This window comes from Solanum dulcamara, chromosome 2 (assembly GCF_947179165.1).
Source record: "Solanum dulcamara chromosome 2, daSolDulc1.2, whole genome shotgun sequence".
Lineage (NCBI taxonomy): Eukaryota > Viridiplantae > Streptophyta > Magnoliopsida > Solanales > Solanaceae > Solanum > Solanum dulcamara.
Genome location: NC_077238.1, coordinates 11508508 through 11527492, shown reverse-complemented (window position 1 = coordinate 11527492; position 18985 = coordinate 11508508). Strand labels below are relative to the sequence as shown.

Here is an 18985-nt window from a genome sequence, read left to right as displayed (position 1 = left end):
TAAATAGAGCCTTATAATTCATTTGTAAAGGAACACACAAAAATACAATCCAGGAAGAGATTGTGAAAAGAAAATACTGTTTGGTGAGGTTTATTGTAACGAAAAATTCTTGGTGTAAATTCTCTCTAATTCTATTCTTATGAAATAGAGTTGTTTTTCCTCCTAAATATTCTTCATAGTGATCAGAGAATCACAACAAGTGGTATCAGAGCCTTTAATTCTGTGTTCGTCGAGAAATATTGGAACACAAAAATTTCAAATTAGAGCTGCATTTCTTCAAAAACATGAACACTTCATTAGATTTCTTGCGTCGATACGAATTCAACGCAACTTTCCGGAGGTAAAACGGAGCTAAAACGAAGAACTTATGGTCGTTTAAAGTTTGTTGTATTTTTGGTGTATTTTCTGTCGAGAGGAAGAAGAAAGTGAACAGTACCTGCCACATCATCCAACTTCAACCAATCAGAAGCGCCATGTCAGCGCCTAGTAACCCTGCCACGCAGAAGCCACATCACACCCAGTCAGCACCACATTAGCGTGTAGTCATCATAAATTTTCTGAATTTTATGAAATAACCCTAGAGTTACTGAAATTATAATTTTGCTTCAAAAGTTTAGTATATTTTTAATTTAACCCCAATAGTTTTGTGAAAATTTGAAAAATTTCTGGAGGTCTGATTTTAACCCAAAAAGAGTCAATCTTACCATTTTTCACCATTCCGGACGCGTTTGTGAGTTCTGTTTGGTGAGATTTTGCTCTAAAATTTTGACCAAGCTATTTTTAAGATATAATAGAAGAGGCGTCATCATCATTATTTGGAGCTATAGTAAAGTTTACTGTCACAAATTACAAATTGTGCAGACCTCAGATGGAAGATCTCCTTAGTTGTAAAGATTTGTATGATCCCATAGAAGAAAAAGGAAAAAACCCTGATTTTACAAAGAAGCAGAGTGGAAGAAATTAAACAGAAAAACTATCGGTCAAATTCGACAATGGATTGACGATAGCATTTTTCATCATATTGCACAAGAAACAGATGTGTATGCCCTCTAGATGAAGTTAGAAGGGATGTATCGAGCCAAGACCGCTCGAAATAAAGCCCTATTGATGAGGCGTTTGGTAAATTTAAAGTTAAAGCACGAAACTTCAGTTTCCGAACATACCAATGAGTTTCAGAGGTTGATAAATTAATTATCGTCTATTGGCATGCCGCTCGGGGATGAGATGCAAGCCCTACTACTTCTCAGTTTTCTTCCTGATAGCTGAGAGACACTAGTAGTCTCTCTCAGTAATACAGCTCCAGGTGAAAATCTTACCATGTCTATGATCAAAGATGCCTTGTTTAATGAAGAAGTCAGAAGAAAGGACACCGATCATGGTGAGTCGCATGCCCTTATTATAGAAAGAAGGAGACAACAAAGAAGAAGTCAAGATAAGACAATAAATTTTATAAATATTTATGTGATAATAAATTAAGGATAAAATATGATAGTTAAAATTACAAAGAGGGGGAAACTTCATGATCTTTCTGGTCGATTATTTTATAATTGTCAATGTCGAGTCCTGTACATAATAAGATGAATTGGTTTAGATTGATTCTAATTGAATGATGATGAATTATAATTCTATTTAATAAAACATTCAATTTGAAGGTATAATGTCAAATCATAAATATGCACGAAATCGATATTACTTTTATTCAATCGCTAAAGAAAAATATGTCATATAAATTAAGGGCATGGAGTAATATTATTGATGCATAAGAATATACATAAATTCCACTGTAATATATGATTTCGCTTTCAAATTAGTTTTAATTTTTTTGTTCTACATTTTTAAATTCATTCAAAAATTAAAAAAAATGATAATTTTTTAATTTTAAATTAAATAAAATTTTGGTATATTCATGTATGTTTAATTTAAGATCACAAAATTCAAGTTCATATAATCAATCAACTAATATATAGTAAGATTTTCCTTAACCCGAACACCAACACCTATATTTTCCTTTGAACTACTTTTTTGTTTCAATTTATTTATCTTACATTCCTTTTTAGTTAGAATAACTTTTAGATAGTAGTTGTGTTGGAATGCAGCTGAAGGGGGGAATTGATATGTTCAACAGCCCACCAACCCATTCTAGAATTGAAGTTGCACATCATTGTTGAAGCCATCAGCCATCATTCTTGAAGCCTCCATGGAAAATTCAGCCACCAACCACATTTTTAAAGCTATAAATAGGGCTTTATATTTCACTTGTAAAGGAACACACAAAAATACAATCCAGGAAGAGATTGTGAGAAGAAGAGAGTGTTTGGTGAGATTTTTTGTAGAGAGAAATTTTTGGTGTAAATTCTCTGTAATTCTATTCTTGTGAAATAGAGTTGTTTTTCCTTCTAAATATTCTTCATAGTGATCAGAGAATCACAACAGTTTGGTGTGAGGAATAAAAATAAATAGTCATAGGATAAAAAAATAGTTCAGAGATAAAATTTTAGTGTATTGTTTGATTATCAAGTTTGGAATAACTTATTCCATCATTTATACCATAGTAATGGAATAAGTTATCCCATATTCGTTTTGTTTTAAAATAAGACAATGTGTTACTCTAAAATTTAGATAATGTTAAGATAGGAGTTTTCTCTAATGAGAATATAGAGTATTTCAAGAATACTAACTATCCACTTTATTTTCTTCTAAGTTTAATTTTCTTAGTATCTTGTCCCTTGGCATAATAATATATCCATGGACAACTATGGCTTGATGCCTAGCAAGTTTGAATATTGTATAAGCAATTGTGCAGTTAACACTCTATCCCAAAATCACAGAATCTAATTTAGTAATTAGTAAATATTTAGGTAGTTCATTACTTAGTAGTTTTTTTTTAAGCTTTACAGGCGACTAAAAAATATAAACAAAAATGACCCACATCTATTTGTAATTTATTGATATTGTATAAATAGTATATATCCATATATATATATAATGTATTATTATGTATCAAAGATATATATACATCGCATATACATTGTTTATACAAATATTTATACATTGCCGCAGTTCATCTTGTTGAATTTTTTTTCAATCTCGACCAACTCAAATCTCCTATAAACTGTCCCAAATTTTAGGTATGAGCTCTTCTCCATGTTTCGAATGTTTTGATATATTATTCACTCAAAACAATTCATGTTTGCCCCAAGTTGAATTTTAAAATTTGAGCTTTGAAGCTCTAAAATGGCGGAAAATTATACTATTTATACATTTGGTTAAAATTATTTTTCAAATATATATAGTAGATGTTGAATCTCCTTCGACTAATTCATGTGTTCACTTCTTCAGATTTTGAATCCTGATAATGAAAATCCTGACTCCGTCACTAACGATAAAATTTATATAAAGAAGTACATGGGCCTTGATCCTCCTATAGGATTAATTGGTGGCACATAGGCAACCTGTGACAAGATGATCATGTGTAGTCCCTGATGATATCTGGGATATGTGTTACCAGGCTCTCGTTTGAGATCAGCAGCTTATTCAGTTGCGTTGAAAACTAGGTACTACTTACTCCCTCCGTTTTAATTTATATGATATAGTTTGACTTGATATAGGGTTTAAGAAAGAAGAAAAATACATTTGAAACTTATAATCGAAAATCAGTCATAGATATTTGTGTAGCTATAAATCATTTTATTAGGACTAAAATAAGCATTTTAAAATTAAATTGTTATTAATTATAGAAATGTATTTTTTTTTAGATCGACTAAAAAGAAAAATAAGTCATATAAATTTAGATTGTTTGTGGGTGGCAGTAACTAGTTTTATTTTCATTATGTTGAAAGTAGAACTTTATGAATATATGACACACTTGTCGTTACTTTCACTTCATATAAACTTTTGCGATTTGAAGGACTTCAACATAGAAAGTTACAAAAGAATGATATGTCATGAATCCAATAGCAAGGAGTGCCTCATTGGCTCTTAAAACGTTCTTAGCAAAATCTTTTCATCTTTATAGGTCTTGCTTTTTACTAAATTTCTCTTTCTTTAATGAGTTGCTTCTACATTTTTCTGCTGTATCATTGCCTACTTGACGGCTTCACTTTGCACATAGAAAAAACAACAAGCCCACCATTTGAATTAATTGGTCTAAATAGGCCAACACTTTGATGGCTCAAATCTACTTGTAATTCCAATTTCTGACCTATCGTGTTGCGGTGTGATTCACTTCCTTATTAAGTCTGATTTTTTCCTATATATAGAGAGAAAACGCCAAGTACATATGATTGTGCTGGACATTTGTCCAATTAAATGACATTAGCATGTCTACTTTTTTAGTGCAAGCATCAATAAGTTGCATATATTCATGGCTGGCGCTGCCTGTATGCCAATCTTTATGCATTTGAACTTTAATGAGCATAGTTTTTACTTGCTCAATATGTGCATGGGTGCAGTTTGCTCTTTTTTAACTTTTAATCAACAGAAGATTGCATCAAAGTCTCATAGGAAAAAAAATACTTTAGAATAGTAGTGTTGGGCCCGTGCTTAGCACGATCTAGTATAGACTATGTATATTTGAGATAATTCAAAAGTCTCTTCTGATAGCAATAAAAGATTAAGAAGTGTATATATATAGTACTGCATGTGCTATGCATATGTTGATAACCAAAAAAAAAAATTAGTTCTAACCCTATTTATCTAAAGTACTTTCCGATGGGTTCAATCTTTGTAATTTTACCATTGTTATCATTATATTTTTTTAGTATCACAAGTTCAAAAAGTAATATGTATTTAACAAAATATTGGTGACTTTTAATTAATACACATTCTTTTGATGAATTTCAGTTAAAGTATTTGATGTGGGAGATGAATTGAAGAATTTAATAGAAAAAAAGAAATTGATGGAAGAGGAATTCATGCAAGAAATTTCTATTTGGTGCAATCTTCAACACTTCAATATTGCCAAGGTATCGTACCTACTTAATTAATTTCTCTTTTTTCCTTATAATATATTATTTATTTATGTGCAAATTAAAGTAAAGTTTCCATCTATTTAAGGATTTATTTGATATATTCTCCAAGTTCTCCATTCTTTTCATTTTTAGCCTACATGCAAATTAGCTTATCACAATTAAATATATTAATTTTGTGTAGTTCATTGGAGCAATAAAGAAGAACAGTATGTCAGAGATAAAAATGAAATGTCAAAAAGGTGCAATACTAGCAGTAAATGGATGTTGCATTGTTGTGGAATATGTTGGTGTAGCTACTTATATCCTTTCAAAACACACAATGAAGAAGAAGCTGCCTTTGAATACTATTGTCCAACTTGCATTGGACTTTGCTAAAGGGTATGTATGTTGTGAATAACATAATGTTCATCCATAAACATAGTAAACGATATGTTAAAACTATAATATGTATTGCTTATTGAATATTTTTTCTCCTAATAATATATATGTATAATTGCAGATTGAGTTACCTTCATTCTAAAACGATTGCTCATAGAGATGTGAAGACTGAAGTTTACTTCTTGACAAAACTGGAAGAGTGAAGATAATTGATTTTGGAATCTCTTGGATTGAACTATCTTCCTATGATGGTTGGAACAACTGACACTATCGGTTATATGGCTCCCGAGGTACGTACGTCAACATTTAATTGTCGATAATAAGTCTAATTTGATAACTTAAAAATATAAAGTAAAGTAAGACTAATTAATTTTTTCTATTTGTTTCGTATTTCATCAGGTTTTGAGTGATATTCCATCATATTACCATAAGTGTGACGTTTACAGCTTTGTAATTTGCTTGTGGGAAATGTACACTTGTTTAGATCCATACCCTGACCACATTCCTCATAGTAAAATCTCACATCAAATTTACAAGGTACTTACTCCCTTTTTATTGATCCATTAATTTGTTAAAAACTCGACACTTTATATACATGCTAACAATATAAAGGACAAATGTGATACCTATTGTTATATGTCAAGGATGTACTAACGAGGTGTTTTGTGAACTTCAGGATCCAAGGCCTGAGATACCAAAATGTTATCCAAGAGCATTGTCGTAATGTTGGGATATAAAGCCACAAAATAGGCCAGAGATGAAAGAAGCCATTCAGACAAGTACAAAAGGAAGACAACAACAAAAGCACATGTTTTGCTTTATGCCTAGAAAAAAGAGCAATCAGAGGAGTTTATATAATTGATCGATCAATCGAGCTCGATATTACAGCTACCAGAAGTGAAGACCACAAAGCTGAAACTATGAACAGGGACTTCTTCATATCCCACATGGTTTATTAGCTAGGGGGTAGGGAACTTCTGACCAAGATGATCATAGTTCAGCTCTTGAAAATATGTCAAAATGATGTCTATGTTACAATATGTATATTTCTGGGATTCCAATATTGCAACTACGTATTTCTAATACCCACCCAAAGAATCAGATGTTTGTATTTTGTGAATGTTCTAGAGTACATGGCAAAGGCGGCACGCTTGTAATGCAATATCAAATAACATGATGTAGCTCACGGAAAGCTCAACACAAGAAAAGTTCATGTTACAAATGCCACCACATCTTTCTCTTTACAGTTGCAATCAATTCAAAAGTCCCATGCTCATTTCACCCCAAATTGTAAAATATCATACTTTGAAAAGATCAATTATCATTTTACAGCAAAGGTTGTATAGGAGGAAAGAAGAATTGGATTTGCAAACAATCTAAAATTGAACACGCAGACTCTCATGATTCATAAGTTTAATATGGAACCACTTCAAAAATTCTTTCTTGAGCATAGAGCACAGCAGAAAACAATAGCATAAATGCATGAGAAATAGAAGAGTACTTGTGCTAGCTTTTAAAGTACATGAAAAATGTGACATGCTTGTATGCAACATCTTTATGACACATCCAGCTTTTTTATAATGATATCTAGTTCTATTTAAAATGTAAAACAGTTCTCGTTTGAGAAATGAAGATTAATAATAACAGTGAACTAGATCAGACCAAATCACATTCGGTCCCAAAAATAAAAAGAGACAAGTGTCAAAAACACACGTGAACTATCCCTTTTTTTGAGTTTCATACCTAAATTATTGGGAGTGTGAACTTCATACCTAAACTATCACTTATTAGTTTGAGAAACATACCTCAATGGTGCACTCTCAACTCTCTCTATTTTTTCTAAAAACCTTGTCACATGCATAAAATATTCCACCTTTGTGATCCCACAAGTGTGGCCTTTGCTTCTCAGAAATTTCCTCCAGTCAAAAATGTGGGATGATTCTCATATGTAAGAGAAAACAGCACAAACATGGAAAACAAAGCAACCTTGAAGCTGGAATAACCAACTTTTGACCTAAACTATTTATCATTTTTATGCTTGAAAGAAAACAGTTCTACAATGATTTGATAGAGTAGCAAGAGCATAATGAATATGCTTCCAAGTTACAGGAGAGAACATAACTGAAACTAGGATTTGGGCCTCAAAGCCAAACCTGTCTCAACTTTCTTAATTTCAAATATAAGCATCCTCCACATCTTCAGAACAAACATTTCAGCTTCTTCATCTAATATACTTTGGAGTCTCTCCAGCATTTCAGTTGCCTTGACATGTTCTTGCGTGCTGGAGACGATGTAGTCTACCAGTGTCGGTTCCTCCTCACCAAGAAAATCAGTGATCTTCTTACTGATCCACGGTCTCATCCTTTCATGCAACGCATTCTGTGAAAAGCAAAGCAGATATAAACTATAAACATTCACACCTCCAGTAAACCAACAATAGATGCCCCGAAAAGAGAAGATAGGATCTAAAAAATGTAACAACGTGGCAAAGCTCAGAACATCAAATTCAAGTTATTTTAGCCTAGAGATTCAGCTTCAAGTGAAATAAGTCTATTAGGACCTTGGGACTCCCAACAGGAACTAAAGTGCTAGATGCAGAGTTTACACGACTAGCAATTGTTAACATTCCTAATGGGTGCAAGGGGGATTTAATATCAACAACAGCTGGAAGGCGACCAATTTTATGTCCACTTATAAGCAGTGATTCTTGCTGTAAAACAATTCTCACAAGCCAAAGTACTCTCTTGCCATGAATCTTACCAGAAAACTCAGGATGCCTCTTGATCAGGAACTTGGGATGCCTATATTCCTATTAGTCCTCACCACATGTCAAAGAGTTGAATATTATTTTCAGTCAACTACCCGGTCAAGCTCAATATTCTTCTCACTCAAGCATCTGGTCAGACTAGGAGCTAACGTGCAATAGTGTTATCCCTCTTGAGGTATGCTTAAACCCTGATGCCCTGAAGCTTGGCGCTGCACAGATTAGGCGCTTCGCCTCGCTAAACCTGTGGTTTAGAGTTGGCAGTGGAGTGGGTCTCAATATCTATAGGTTTTTCCTAAAGAAGATAGCACTAATGACAAAGTAGCATACTATTCATCAAACTTCATGAATAAACAGTTCCGTGAGAAACCAAGACAAAATTAGCAACTTGCATCTGAATCTAAAATTCAAAATAGATTGAACTTGATAAACATGGTTTTTTACTTTTTACTTAATATACTTTGCTTTTCAATTCTTTTGATCTACAAATTGTCATTAGGTTTTGTAGTGATTTTTTCCTTGCATACAAAAATTCATGCTTTAATTGCACTTTACACTTGAAGCCCCAACAGGCACTTTAACACTTTTCTATGCTTTCCGCCTCTGTTTTACTGCTGATACGGTGATCATATTCAGAAAGTTCTATAATTTCTGAACAAAGTTTATCTAATTGCTAATTACATGATTCAGCAATAAAGCAACTATGAGCCCGTTTGGATGGGCTTTAGCTTTTGGATGTGTTTGCCTAATGCTAACTTTAAGCCATAGAGTTTTTTAAGTTAGTCAAAATTGAAAAGTTAGGATTCCTAACTTTTTTTTTCTAAGTGCTTAAAGTCATTTTCTTTGAACATGAAAATTACTTTTATATCCCTTATATTTTAACTAAATTCTCAAACTACCCTTTTTATTTTTCTAATCCTAAAATTCACATCATTTTCCTCATTTAAGCACTTTTATCCAAACACTCAACTGTTTATTTATAAAAATAACTTTTAGCACCTCAAAGTTCTAAAAGCACTTCATACATAAAAGTTACTTTTTTTAAGCCCATCCAAACGGGCTCATATTGGTGCTCAATAGAGAAGAATCATTTTCTAATCTTGTAGGAAGACTAATAAACTTATTAAAAGTTATTATCAAGGGACACTCGGGAAGCACATACAGTGTAGCCAAAATGTCTTTCCAAAAATTGAGCATACTACTATAAAGTAATCGCTAGTAGAGCCACAGTGTCTTCCACATTCAAATAGTGGAGAACAAATAGGAATACATAAGCTACTTCCTCATGTGAGTGGATGTGTTAATTCAATTGTATCCATCAGGATATAGAAATTTTTCCCTCCCATTTTACCTCCTTATGCTGTCATGCAATTGACAAATTGACTTTCCATCTTCCTCCTAATGAGATGTTTTGAATCCAACGTGGACTTTCAGACAGTCACACAAAAAGCAGATGCCTTAAAAAATATAAAAACACTACTATAGAATTACCATGAATATACATATTGCTAATGCTAAGAACCCTATACTCAATCGATTAATAGCCAATCTTTATTTACCAGAGAGCCAATGACCTAAGTTTTAGAACTAGCATACATCTCAGGCATATTTCGACAAATATGCAATGTCTTAGGAGTTCTGTGGCATCTGCAAATAAGAATTACCAAAACTCATTCATCAGTTCCGTTTCTTGTGAAAATAATTTAGAAGGAACCATCATGTCGCTCTTACTATTATTGTGCTCAAACATAAAAATAGTGACAAAGGAAACAGGTGATTGGAAAGAAAGACCAGCTATTTTGGGGGGCAGAACCTATATCAAATGTTTGGCTGCAATTAGGCTAAATTATCTCAGTTAAAAGAGATTTTTGTAGACATATGGACAAGCTCCGCTTGAGGAAACTCTGATACCTTACCCAAAAATCAAACACAATAGCAATAAAAGCCCTCCCCACAAATCCTAGAAGCTGAGTGGGTGTGCTATCTCTCATGTCTCCTCCCACTCTGCTTTCTATTAATTGCAGGGACACATCAATATGAAAATGCACAGCTGTGTTCCTATTACCATAATTTCCTTGCATAAGATGAGCCATTACCAAGTATAGCAAAAGGTCCACTAACAGGCTAGAAGTTGCAGGTACCGGGTATCATACAACTCTAAGATATAACTTGATAATATTTGCTATAATCCGACGAAACCTTCTCATGTATTAAAGCAAGAGATTAAACAGTGCAGATCATTTCTCACCTTGTCATAAATAGCCCAGTTTATCTCATAAGAGAACAACTCATCCTTGGTCTTTGGAATCATGTCAATCAATTGCTTTGCATCTAAAAGCTTCTGATTATCAGGCGTCTTAACCTTATCAGGTCTAGGTTCCCGAACTCTGTCATGATCAAGGTTTCTGCTGTCATCCCTGGTTCGGTTAGTCTCCTCGTCATGCCTGTCCCGATCCCTCTGGCTGGATCTGTCATGAGTTCTTCTGTGTCTCTCCTTCTCTACATCAGACCTCTCTTCTTTAGAGTTGACATTTGAAATTCGCTTAGCAAATTCTGCAGCCATAGTCGGCGATGTTTCAGAGGAAGGTTGGACCATATGTTGCTCGTCAACTGAGTAGTCAATTGGAACCAATGGCCTCATTTTCTTTTCTTTTTGAGTATCCTCATCCTCATCCGCATTGAAGAAAGAAAGGACAGCAGCTCTTTTCCCCGACCCTAGGAGGCCAAATTCTAACCTTTTTGTAGGGGCATTGCTATTATGCCTCATATCCGATGCAGCAGTAGCTGCCAACACGGATTCTTCATCAGTCCCATTTTGTGCAACTCCTTCACCTGTTATTTTTTTAAATCAAATACCAAATAAAAAGATAGAGCAAAAGCCATAACAATAAATCTTAAAAGGAATAAACTAAAATAGTTACCCTGGCTTAAATTATCCTGAGCTCTCTCGATATTCTTATCTTGGCTATCAAGATTGTTTTCCTCATATGAAACAGCTTTTCCGCGTCCATTAGCTAGATGACCAGAAAGGATTTTCAGTGCCTCCTCCTGCTCTTTTTTCTGCTGTTCCTCGTCTGCTCTTCTCCTAGCCTCAGCAATCTCTTCTTCTTCTTTAGCCCTGTCGGCCAAGTCATCTTCCTTCTCCCTCTGCCGTCTTTTCCTCTCCTCGTCACTAGTCCTGTGTTTCCTTTTTCTATAACCCTCTTCACATTCACGTTCTTGCTCCACTATATCCCATTTGCGTTCCTGAGCCCTTTCTTTCTCCCTTTCTCTCTCCCTTTTTCGCCAATGTTCCCTCTCCCTTTCTCTTGTTTCCCACTCTTTTTCTCGGGACTTGTACCTACGGTCATCTTCGCGGGTCTTGTACTCTCTCTCCTTCTCTCTCTTGGCTCGTTCTTGTTCACGTTCTCTCTCATACCTTTCGAGTTCCCTTTCCTTTTCTCTCTTCAAATCCCTCTCCCGATCCCTGCTTCTCCTATCATGCCTACGATGGTCCGGTGAGTTAATCTCAGCCTTCTCAAGTTCACTTGAAGTTTTACTTTCACTGACATCATCATTTTTTTCTTCTGCAATGTTTCCAAAATCATATTGAAACTGTCAGTAAAGCATTAAGACTAAAGCACCAATATCTTTTGATGACATCTAGGCAATAAAAGAAAAATATCCAAAAGAAAAAAAACGGACTGACTTCTTATTGGTCCAATAAACTAACCATTTTTTGCTGCATCTCTACCAGGTTCCCCATCTTTGACGTTTTCCATATATGAGTTATCAGAACCATCTTTAGCTGTTTGTGGAGGAGGAGGTGGAGGTGGTAATGGTTTATTCTTCAGCCTTTCCTCTATCATATCCTTGATCTTCTCCAAGGCCTCTTTGTCAGCTTGCCTATCTTCGTCAGTGACCAAACCAAAGTTAGCAGCATCGAGATTTTCTCTGTTCGCTGTATCACCACTATCTTGCTTTGATTCTTCTGTACTAGACTCTGGAGGTTCTGTAGACGTCTTCGCATTTTCATTCTTCTCCCCACCTAATGCACTTTCTTCTTCTTTCTCAACGCCTTCTGTTTCAGACTCTTTGGGCTTCTTTGAGCTTTCTGCTTTCTTTTCAACATACCGCCGTTCAAGGAAATCACGAGTTGCTTGATTGACATTTAACTGCAATGATATCAAGTCTAACTAAGTTAAATAGTTGAAATTAACTGCAATGATATCAAGTCTAACTAAGTTAAATAGTTGAAATCTCACTATCACTTAGTAAGCTAGGGATATAACATGACTTGAAGGAGAGCACCTATAACTTGACTTGGTCAAAATATACATGCAGAGAGGAAAAAATGTTCATATTTGCCAAACACTGGGGGAAGATACTGTAAATATTTAGTAGACAGATGAGCTGCAAAGGCACACACTATCAGATGGAAAGATATGGTATCATAATTAATTTTATCACTTGTGAGATTTTCATGCAGCGCAATAATAATCCTAAAATGTGCAGACATAAATGAGAAAACAGTAGTTATTTATTTAGGACAGTTGGATGTGTGTACTCTTTCTTTTTCTTTTTTCTTTTTTTTTTTGGGGGGGGAGACAGAATTATACCATCAGCTCCTGCCCATCGATGTTTAATTTGTTGAGCAACCTTAATGCACGGAGAACCCCCTCAGCAGACTCGAACTCACAAAACCCAAAACCTTTCAGTGATCCATTTGTCGGAACTTGAGCACGCTTCCAACTCCTAACAGGCCCGCAGAGCTTTGCAAACATTACAGCAGAAAGGTCAGTTAAATTTAGAGGTTTGGAACACAAACAAATGTGAAACACAAAAAGAACCAAGTTCCACCCTTCAAAAAGTAATTGGAGGATAATGTAAAATTCACTCACCTGCAAAAGAGAAAGCATAAACTCATTTTCCACAGTGGAAGATATCTTGCCAACATAAACTGTTGTTTGTGGTTTCTCTGTTTGAGTAATGCTTGGAATGGCAGCTGGCCTAGCAACAGGAGGAATGATTGGAGGACGTATCATAGGGATTTGAGGGCGCATCAAGGGAGGAACAATGCCTACTGCACCTAGTGGGCGTGGAGGAAACACTGGCCGAGCCATTTGTGTGTATGGTGATGCATAACGCGGAATTCCTGCAAAAATACAAAGGAGTCTAGGAATATTTATTAGGCCAAGCCTACAAAGCAGAGACAAGTCTAACACTCAACACCAACGTCTCATTCACGAAAGAAAACTGTAAGGCTGAACAAATGTTATTACCAAACATTACAAGCATTATGAGATGGCACCATAGGCATGAGAACACTCACGAGCTGAACAGATAACCTGAAGGATTAAGATAATAGCATCCATTTCATAAATCACCAACATGTGAATAGGGCTTACCTAATGCATCCACTTGCAAAGAAATCTGATCAAACTGTCCAAATTCCCAAGAATGATTTGCGAGGTTTGAATACATTAAGATGAGACTTCCAGCGTCTCATCATCAGTAATGCAATTGATACCATGATAACATATTTTAAGACAATCTTTCCACATGTCAAACATTAACATCATCATGTACAGCAGAAAAATAGCCGGAAAGACGACACAAGCAGGTAAAATGAAAAGATTATGATACCTTGGCGTATAGGCTACTTGCATTCAGTTGTTAACAAGGTCTGCTGCCAGCATTTCAAGAATCAAGATCCCAACAAAGGGGTAGTACCTTTATTACTAAAGGAAATCTACTGTAGTACACGCATATACATTACATAACATAGAAAAATGATATGTCCATGGTGAGACAGCTCCAGTTCTGGTACTTCACAGAAAATAGATGTGTTCGAAAGCAAATGACCTTGTAATGATAAATGAAAATAAAAACAAAAACAAGCAGACGTGCTCATACCAAAAAAGCAGTTGGAGTACTCAGTAGTCTCTAATGAACAGCAATATGAAGCCTTCCAACCTTTCTCACCGAAACCATTCAAGAAACTGTAGGAGAAAACATCTCGTCATCGATACCCCTTATCCAATTTTAATACAATTCTACGGCAAAGTCCTCTCATCCATATTATTCCCCTCTCAATATCAACACAATAAAGCAACAGACAGAAGTACGCTAGCCATTGTTACTCCAATTATAGTCCATGTAATTGTATACCATTAAGGAATGCGAGGTTCAAATGGTAATCAGAGATATGTGTTCAGTAATTCCTCTATAGCCTTTAACAAGCATATTGGTGTACAACATTTTGTAGTGGTTCAGTCTCAACAGAATAATTTCTAATTAATAAACTTTGTCAAAGCTATTATTAGGACCACCAGTACTGCAGTATCTAGTGCTGACTATCCACAAATCTGGAGTAGCTATCCTAAGAAATTAATCACTAAAACAAAGACTTCGCCTTTTGATATCACTACATCTACTGCTACAAGTGTGTAAATGCGGGACAGCGATCGTAATCGCTAACTATACATTGCACAATCTATCATTTCAGCTATCAATATTGCAGCATCAATTGCTAAATATCCAAGTGACTGTACATATTAGAAAGAAACAAAAACCCACCGGGATGAAGCATGGCGCCCTGTGGAGCAGATTGAGGCATAGTATGGTAACCGTTAGGCATGGGGGCGTACGGTCTCATCATCTGTCCAGGCATAGCATAAGGCGGCATAATTTGCGGCGCCGAACCCATCTGAACAGCTCCAGCACCACCTGTAGGTGCCGGAATCATCGCCGGCGGCACAGAATTCACTCCAGGAGGCTGAACAGAAGGATTCGGAAAATTCAATGTTTGCTGCTGCAAGTTAGGGTTAGGAAGAGGCGAGAACATAGGAGTTACACCAACACCAGGTAGAGGTGCTGGAGGCGTCGCTGGACGAAACGACGTAGGTACGGCGGAGTAAGGCTGGATCGACGGCGGAGGTGGTGGCAGAGGTGAAGATAACGACGGTGCCGGAGATGGATCTGATTGGGAAGTTTGGATATCGGATTCCATCGGTGGTTGAGAATTAGTGACGGCGGGATTTTCCGGCGAAGGAGCTGAATCCGCCATGGATGTGGAAATTAGGAGCCGAAGATTGTGAGTTTGAGAATGAGCCCTAGAATTACTGGAAGAAAAGAAAATGGCTGTTTTTACGAATATATTTTTTATATATACTATATTTTATTTTTCGAGTAAAATATCTTTCGTGCTCTTTCGTAATACCAAAGCTAAAAGGGGTTTATGAACAAAGCTTAAAAAAAAAAACTTTTATGTATGAATTATTTTTAAAATTTTGAAGTGCTAAAAGTTATTTTTATAAATAAGCAGTTGAGTGTTTGGATAAAAGTGCTTAAATGAGGAAAATAATGTGAATTTTAGGTTAAAAAAATAAAAAGGATAGTTTGGAAATTTAGTTAAAATATAAGGGATATAAAAATAATTTTCATGGTCAAAGAAAATGACTTTAAGCACTTAGAAAAAAAAGTTAGGAATCCTAACTTTTCATTTTTGACTGACTTTAAGAACTTTATGGCTTAAAGTTAGCATTAGACAAACACATCCAAAGCTAAAAAGAGGAAGCCCATCCAAACGGGCTCTATGTTTGGATTAATTTTTAATTAAAATTAAACTAATTTAATTACATTCTAAATTATTAAAAATAAATTAAATCAAATATAATTCATATGCTTAGTTATTGTCGGTTTGACTTGATTTAGTATAGTTTTTTATTAGGACGGTTTTTAATGAAATCATGAACACTCCGTAACAGTATTTAGAGCTTGTTTGACATTATTGCTATAAATTACTTATTTTTAAAAGCATTTTTTTATAATAGCTTTTCAGAAAATTCTTTTGAAAAATAATAATTTGTATTTGGTTAATTCTTTTGAAAGGTGTTTTTGATAAGCAGGTGTTTGGCTAATTCTTTTTTTTAAAATGTTTTTGAGAATCAAGTTACGAAAAAGGACAAGCATTAATGCACTTTTAACATTAAGATTATTTTATATAGAAAAATTATTTTTAATATTTATTATAAAAAATTTAATTAAATTTTTTATTTTTATTAGATTCAAATATACATATTGAAATTTTCAATCAATATTATACATAGACAAATAAAAAAAAATAAATATTGATATAATATTAACATGATTATTTAAATATAATTTAAAATATCAAGCAAAATAAATTTAAAAATCATTCCACCAATTAAATCACTAGAAAAAATCACCACAAAATAGATAAATATAAGGGATATATTGATAAATTTGTATATATGGCATGAATATTTTGGTCTTGAAAAAATCATTTTTTGTTTTTTTTAAAAAGCAAACAAATTTAACATCCTCCCAATAACAGAAAAAATTGTTCCTGCTTCCGGTTAAAAGCAGTTATACTGAGTGGCAAAACACTTTAATTTTTCAAAAAAAACTATTTTTTTCTCAAAAGAAATGTTTTTGACCTCCCACATAATGTGTCCTTTATGACAACTTAAAAACTAACTTTCTACCTTTTATAAGTATAAAATCAATATATACATAAATTTAATTTAAAAATTGTAAAATTATTGTGATCTAAGAAAAAAGTTATAGTTGACCGAGCAATAAGTATGTCATCATTTTTAAGAATTTATTTTTCACTTTCTATTGATATATATAATTACTATTACAACAACAACAACAACAAACCCAGTATAATCTCATAATGTGGGGTCTGGGGAGGGTAGAGTGTACGCAGATCTAACCCCCACCTTGAAAGGTAGGGCGGCTGTTTTCGAAAGACCCTCGGCTTTAAGAGAGGACAAGATAAAAGGTCAGATAGGGGCAAGCATATAAAAAACAAAATGAAAACAGAAATAGCAAAAGGAAAAGTCATGGTAGAGTGGTACGGGAAGAAAGAGGCATTATCTACAATAAATAAATAAGATAAGATAAGATAGATAAGACAGTCAAAGTACAACGGCGCCACAACTATAAACAGCAACACAATGCAGAAATCAAAAGGCAATAAACAATGAGCAGAACTACAACTACTATGGTGCAAAGGATGAATCACCTAGCCTTTTATCCTAATCTAAGTCCTCCACAAAGAAAATTATAGTGCACTAATGTGCCTACTAATAGGGTAGGATAATGCGACTATGTACTAGCCTTCTACCCGAATGCGGGTCCTCCACACACTCCTATCTAAGGTCATGTCCTCGGTAAGCTGTAACTGCACCATGTCTTGTCTAATCACTTCTCCCCAATATTTCTTCGGCCTACCCCTACCTCTTCTGAAACCATCCATGGCCAACCTCTCACACCTTCTTACTGGGGCATCTGTGTCTCTCCTCTTCACATGCCCAAACCACCTAAGTCGCATTTCCCGCATCTTGTCTTCCACTGAGGCCACTCCTACCTTGTCCCAAATAGCCTCATTTCTAATCCTGTCGCTCCTAGTATGCCCACACATCCATCTCAACATTCTCATCTCGGCTACTTTCATCTTTTGGACGTGAGAGACCTTAATTGGCCAACACTCCGCCCCATATAACATAGTCGGTCTAACAACCACTTTATAGAACTTGCCCTTAAGTTGTGGTGGCACCTTCTTGTCACAGAGCACCCCGAAAACGAGCCTCCATTTCATCCACCCTGCCCCAATACGATGTGTGACATCGTCGTCAATCTCCCCGCTACCTTGCATGATAGACCCAAGGTACTTGAAACTACCTTTCTTTTGGATGGCCTGGTCACCAAGCATAACTTCCGCGCCAACCTCATGGGGTGTCTCACTGAACTTGCACTCTACGTACTCTGTCTTTGTCCTACTCAACTTAAACCCTTTAGACTCCAGGGTGTGTCTCCAATCCTCCAGCTTAGCGTTAACTCCGCTACGAGTCTCATCGATCAGGACTATGTCGTCCGCGAAAAGCATACACCATGGCACCTCACCTTGAATTTGTCGCGTCAATCCATCCATCACCAAGGCAAATAAAAATGGACTAAGGGATGATCCTTGATTTAACCCCATCACAACTGGGAAGTGCTTTGAGTCCCCTCCTACTGTCCTTACCCTGGTTTTGGGACCCTCATACATGTCCTTGATCACTCTAATGTACGCCATAGGTACACCTTTAGCCTCCAAACATCTCCATAGTATTTCTCGTGGAACTTTATCGTAAGCCTTTTCTAGATCAATGAATACCATATGCAAGTCCCTCTTTCTCTCCCTATACTGCTCTACCAGTCTCCTCATAAGATGGATAGCTTCAGTAGTTGAGCGTCCCGGCATAAATCCAAACTGGTTCTCTGAAATAGACACGCCTCTCCTAACCCTCATCTCCACCACTCTTTTCCACACTTTCATAGTATGACTTAGAAGCTTGATACCCCTATAGTTGTTACAACTCTGGATATCTCCCTTGTTTTTGTATAGAGGGATTAGTACGCTCGATCTCCATTCTTCGGGCATCGTTGTTGTCCTAAAGATGACATTAAATAACCTAGTCAGCCACTCCAAACCTACCGGGCTCGTGCTCTTCCAAAATTTACCAGGGATCTCGTCAGGTCCGGTCGCTTTTCCCCAGCGCATCCTACGCACAGCACCCTTAAGCTCTTCGACCGAAATATTCCTGCAACACTCACCAACGTGAAGCCTCCCTGTATGTTCCAAATCTCCCAACATAATTTCTCTGTCTCCTTCTTTGTTCAAGAGTTTATGGAAGTACGACTGCCATCTCTGTTTAATGAGGGTATCTTCTACCAATACTTTTTCCATGTTCGTCCTTAATGCACTTCACTTGATCCACATCGCGTGCCCTTCGCTCCCGCATCCTGGCTAGCTTGAACAATTTCCTATTTTACATTTTTAAAAAAATTAAGTAGGCATAATTTAAGATAGTCCTATTTC

The 18985-nt window shown here is 35.5% G+C and overlaps 1 protein-coding gene and 1 pseudogene across 5 annotated transcripts; one reads left to right on the top strand and one right to left on the bottom strand.

Annotated features, from left to right (window-relative positions):
- Window positions 1-4913: 4913 nt before the first annotated feature.
- Window positions 4914-6596, top strand: LOC129875514 (serine/threonine-protein kinase STY8-like; annotated as a pseudogene).
- Window positions 6597-7335: 739 nt separating this feature from the next.
- Window positions 7336-15239, bottom strand: LOC129880331 (RNA-binding motif protein 25). Of its 5 annotated transcripts, none has more exons than XM_055954320.1 (8): window positions 14671-14803; window positions 14008-14093; window positions 12993-13266; window positions 12711-12863; window positions 11825-12266; window positions 11034-11678; window positions 10361-10944; window positions 7336-7727 (listed from the first exon to the last, which is right to left on the bottom strand). In XM_055954320.1, exons 3-8 carry the CDS (start codon window positions 13212-13214, stop codon window positions 7476-7478), a joined length of 2298 nt encoding a protein of 765 aa, XP_055810295.1. In that variant the 5' UTR covers window positions 13215-13266; window positions 14008-14093; window positions 14671-14803; the 3' UTR covers window positions 7336-7475. The 5 variants fall into 5 exon arrangements, with proteins under 5 accessions (XP_055810295.1, XP_055810296.1, XP_055810292.1 ...); XM_055954321.1 differs by having other exon boundaries at window positions 12993-13246; XM_055954317.1 differs by lacking the exon at window positions 14008-14093 and having other exon boundaries at window positions 12993-13246; window positions 14671-15239.
- Between the last annotated feature and the right edge of the window lie 3746 nt (window positions 15240-18985).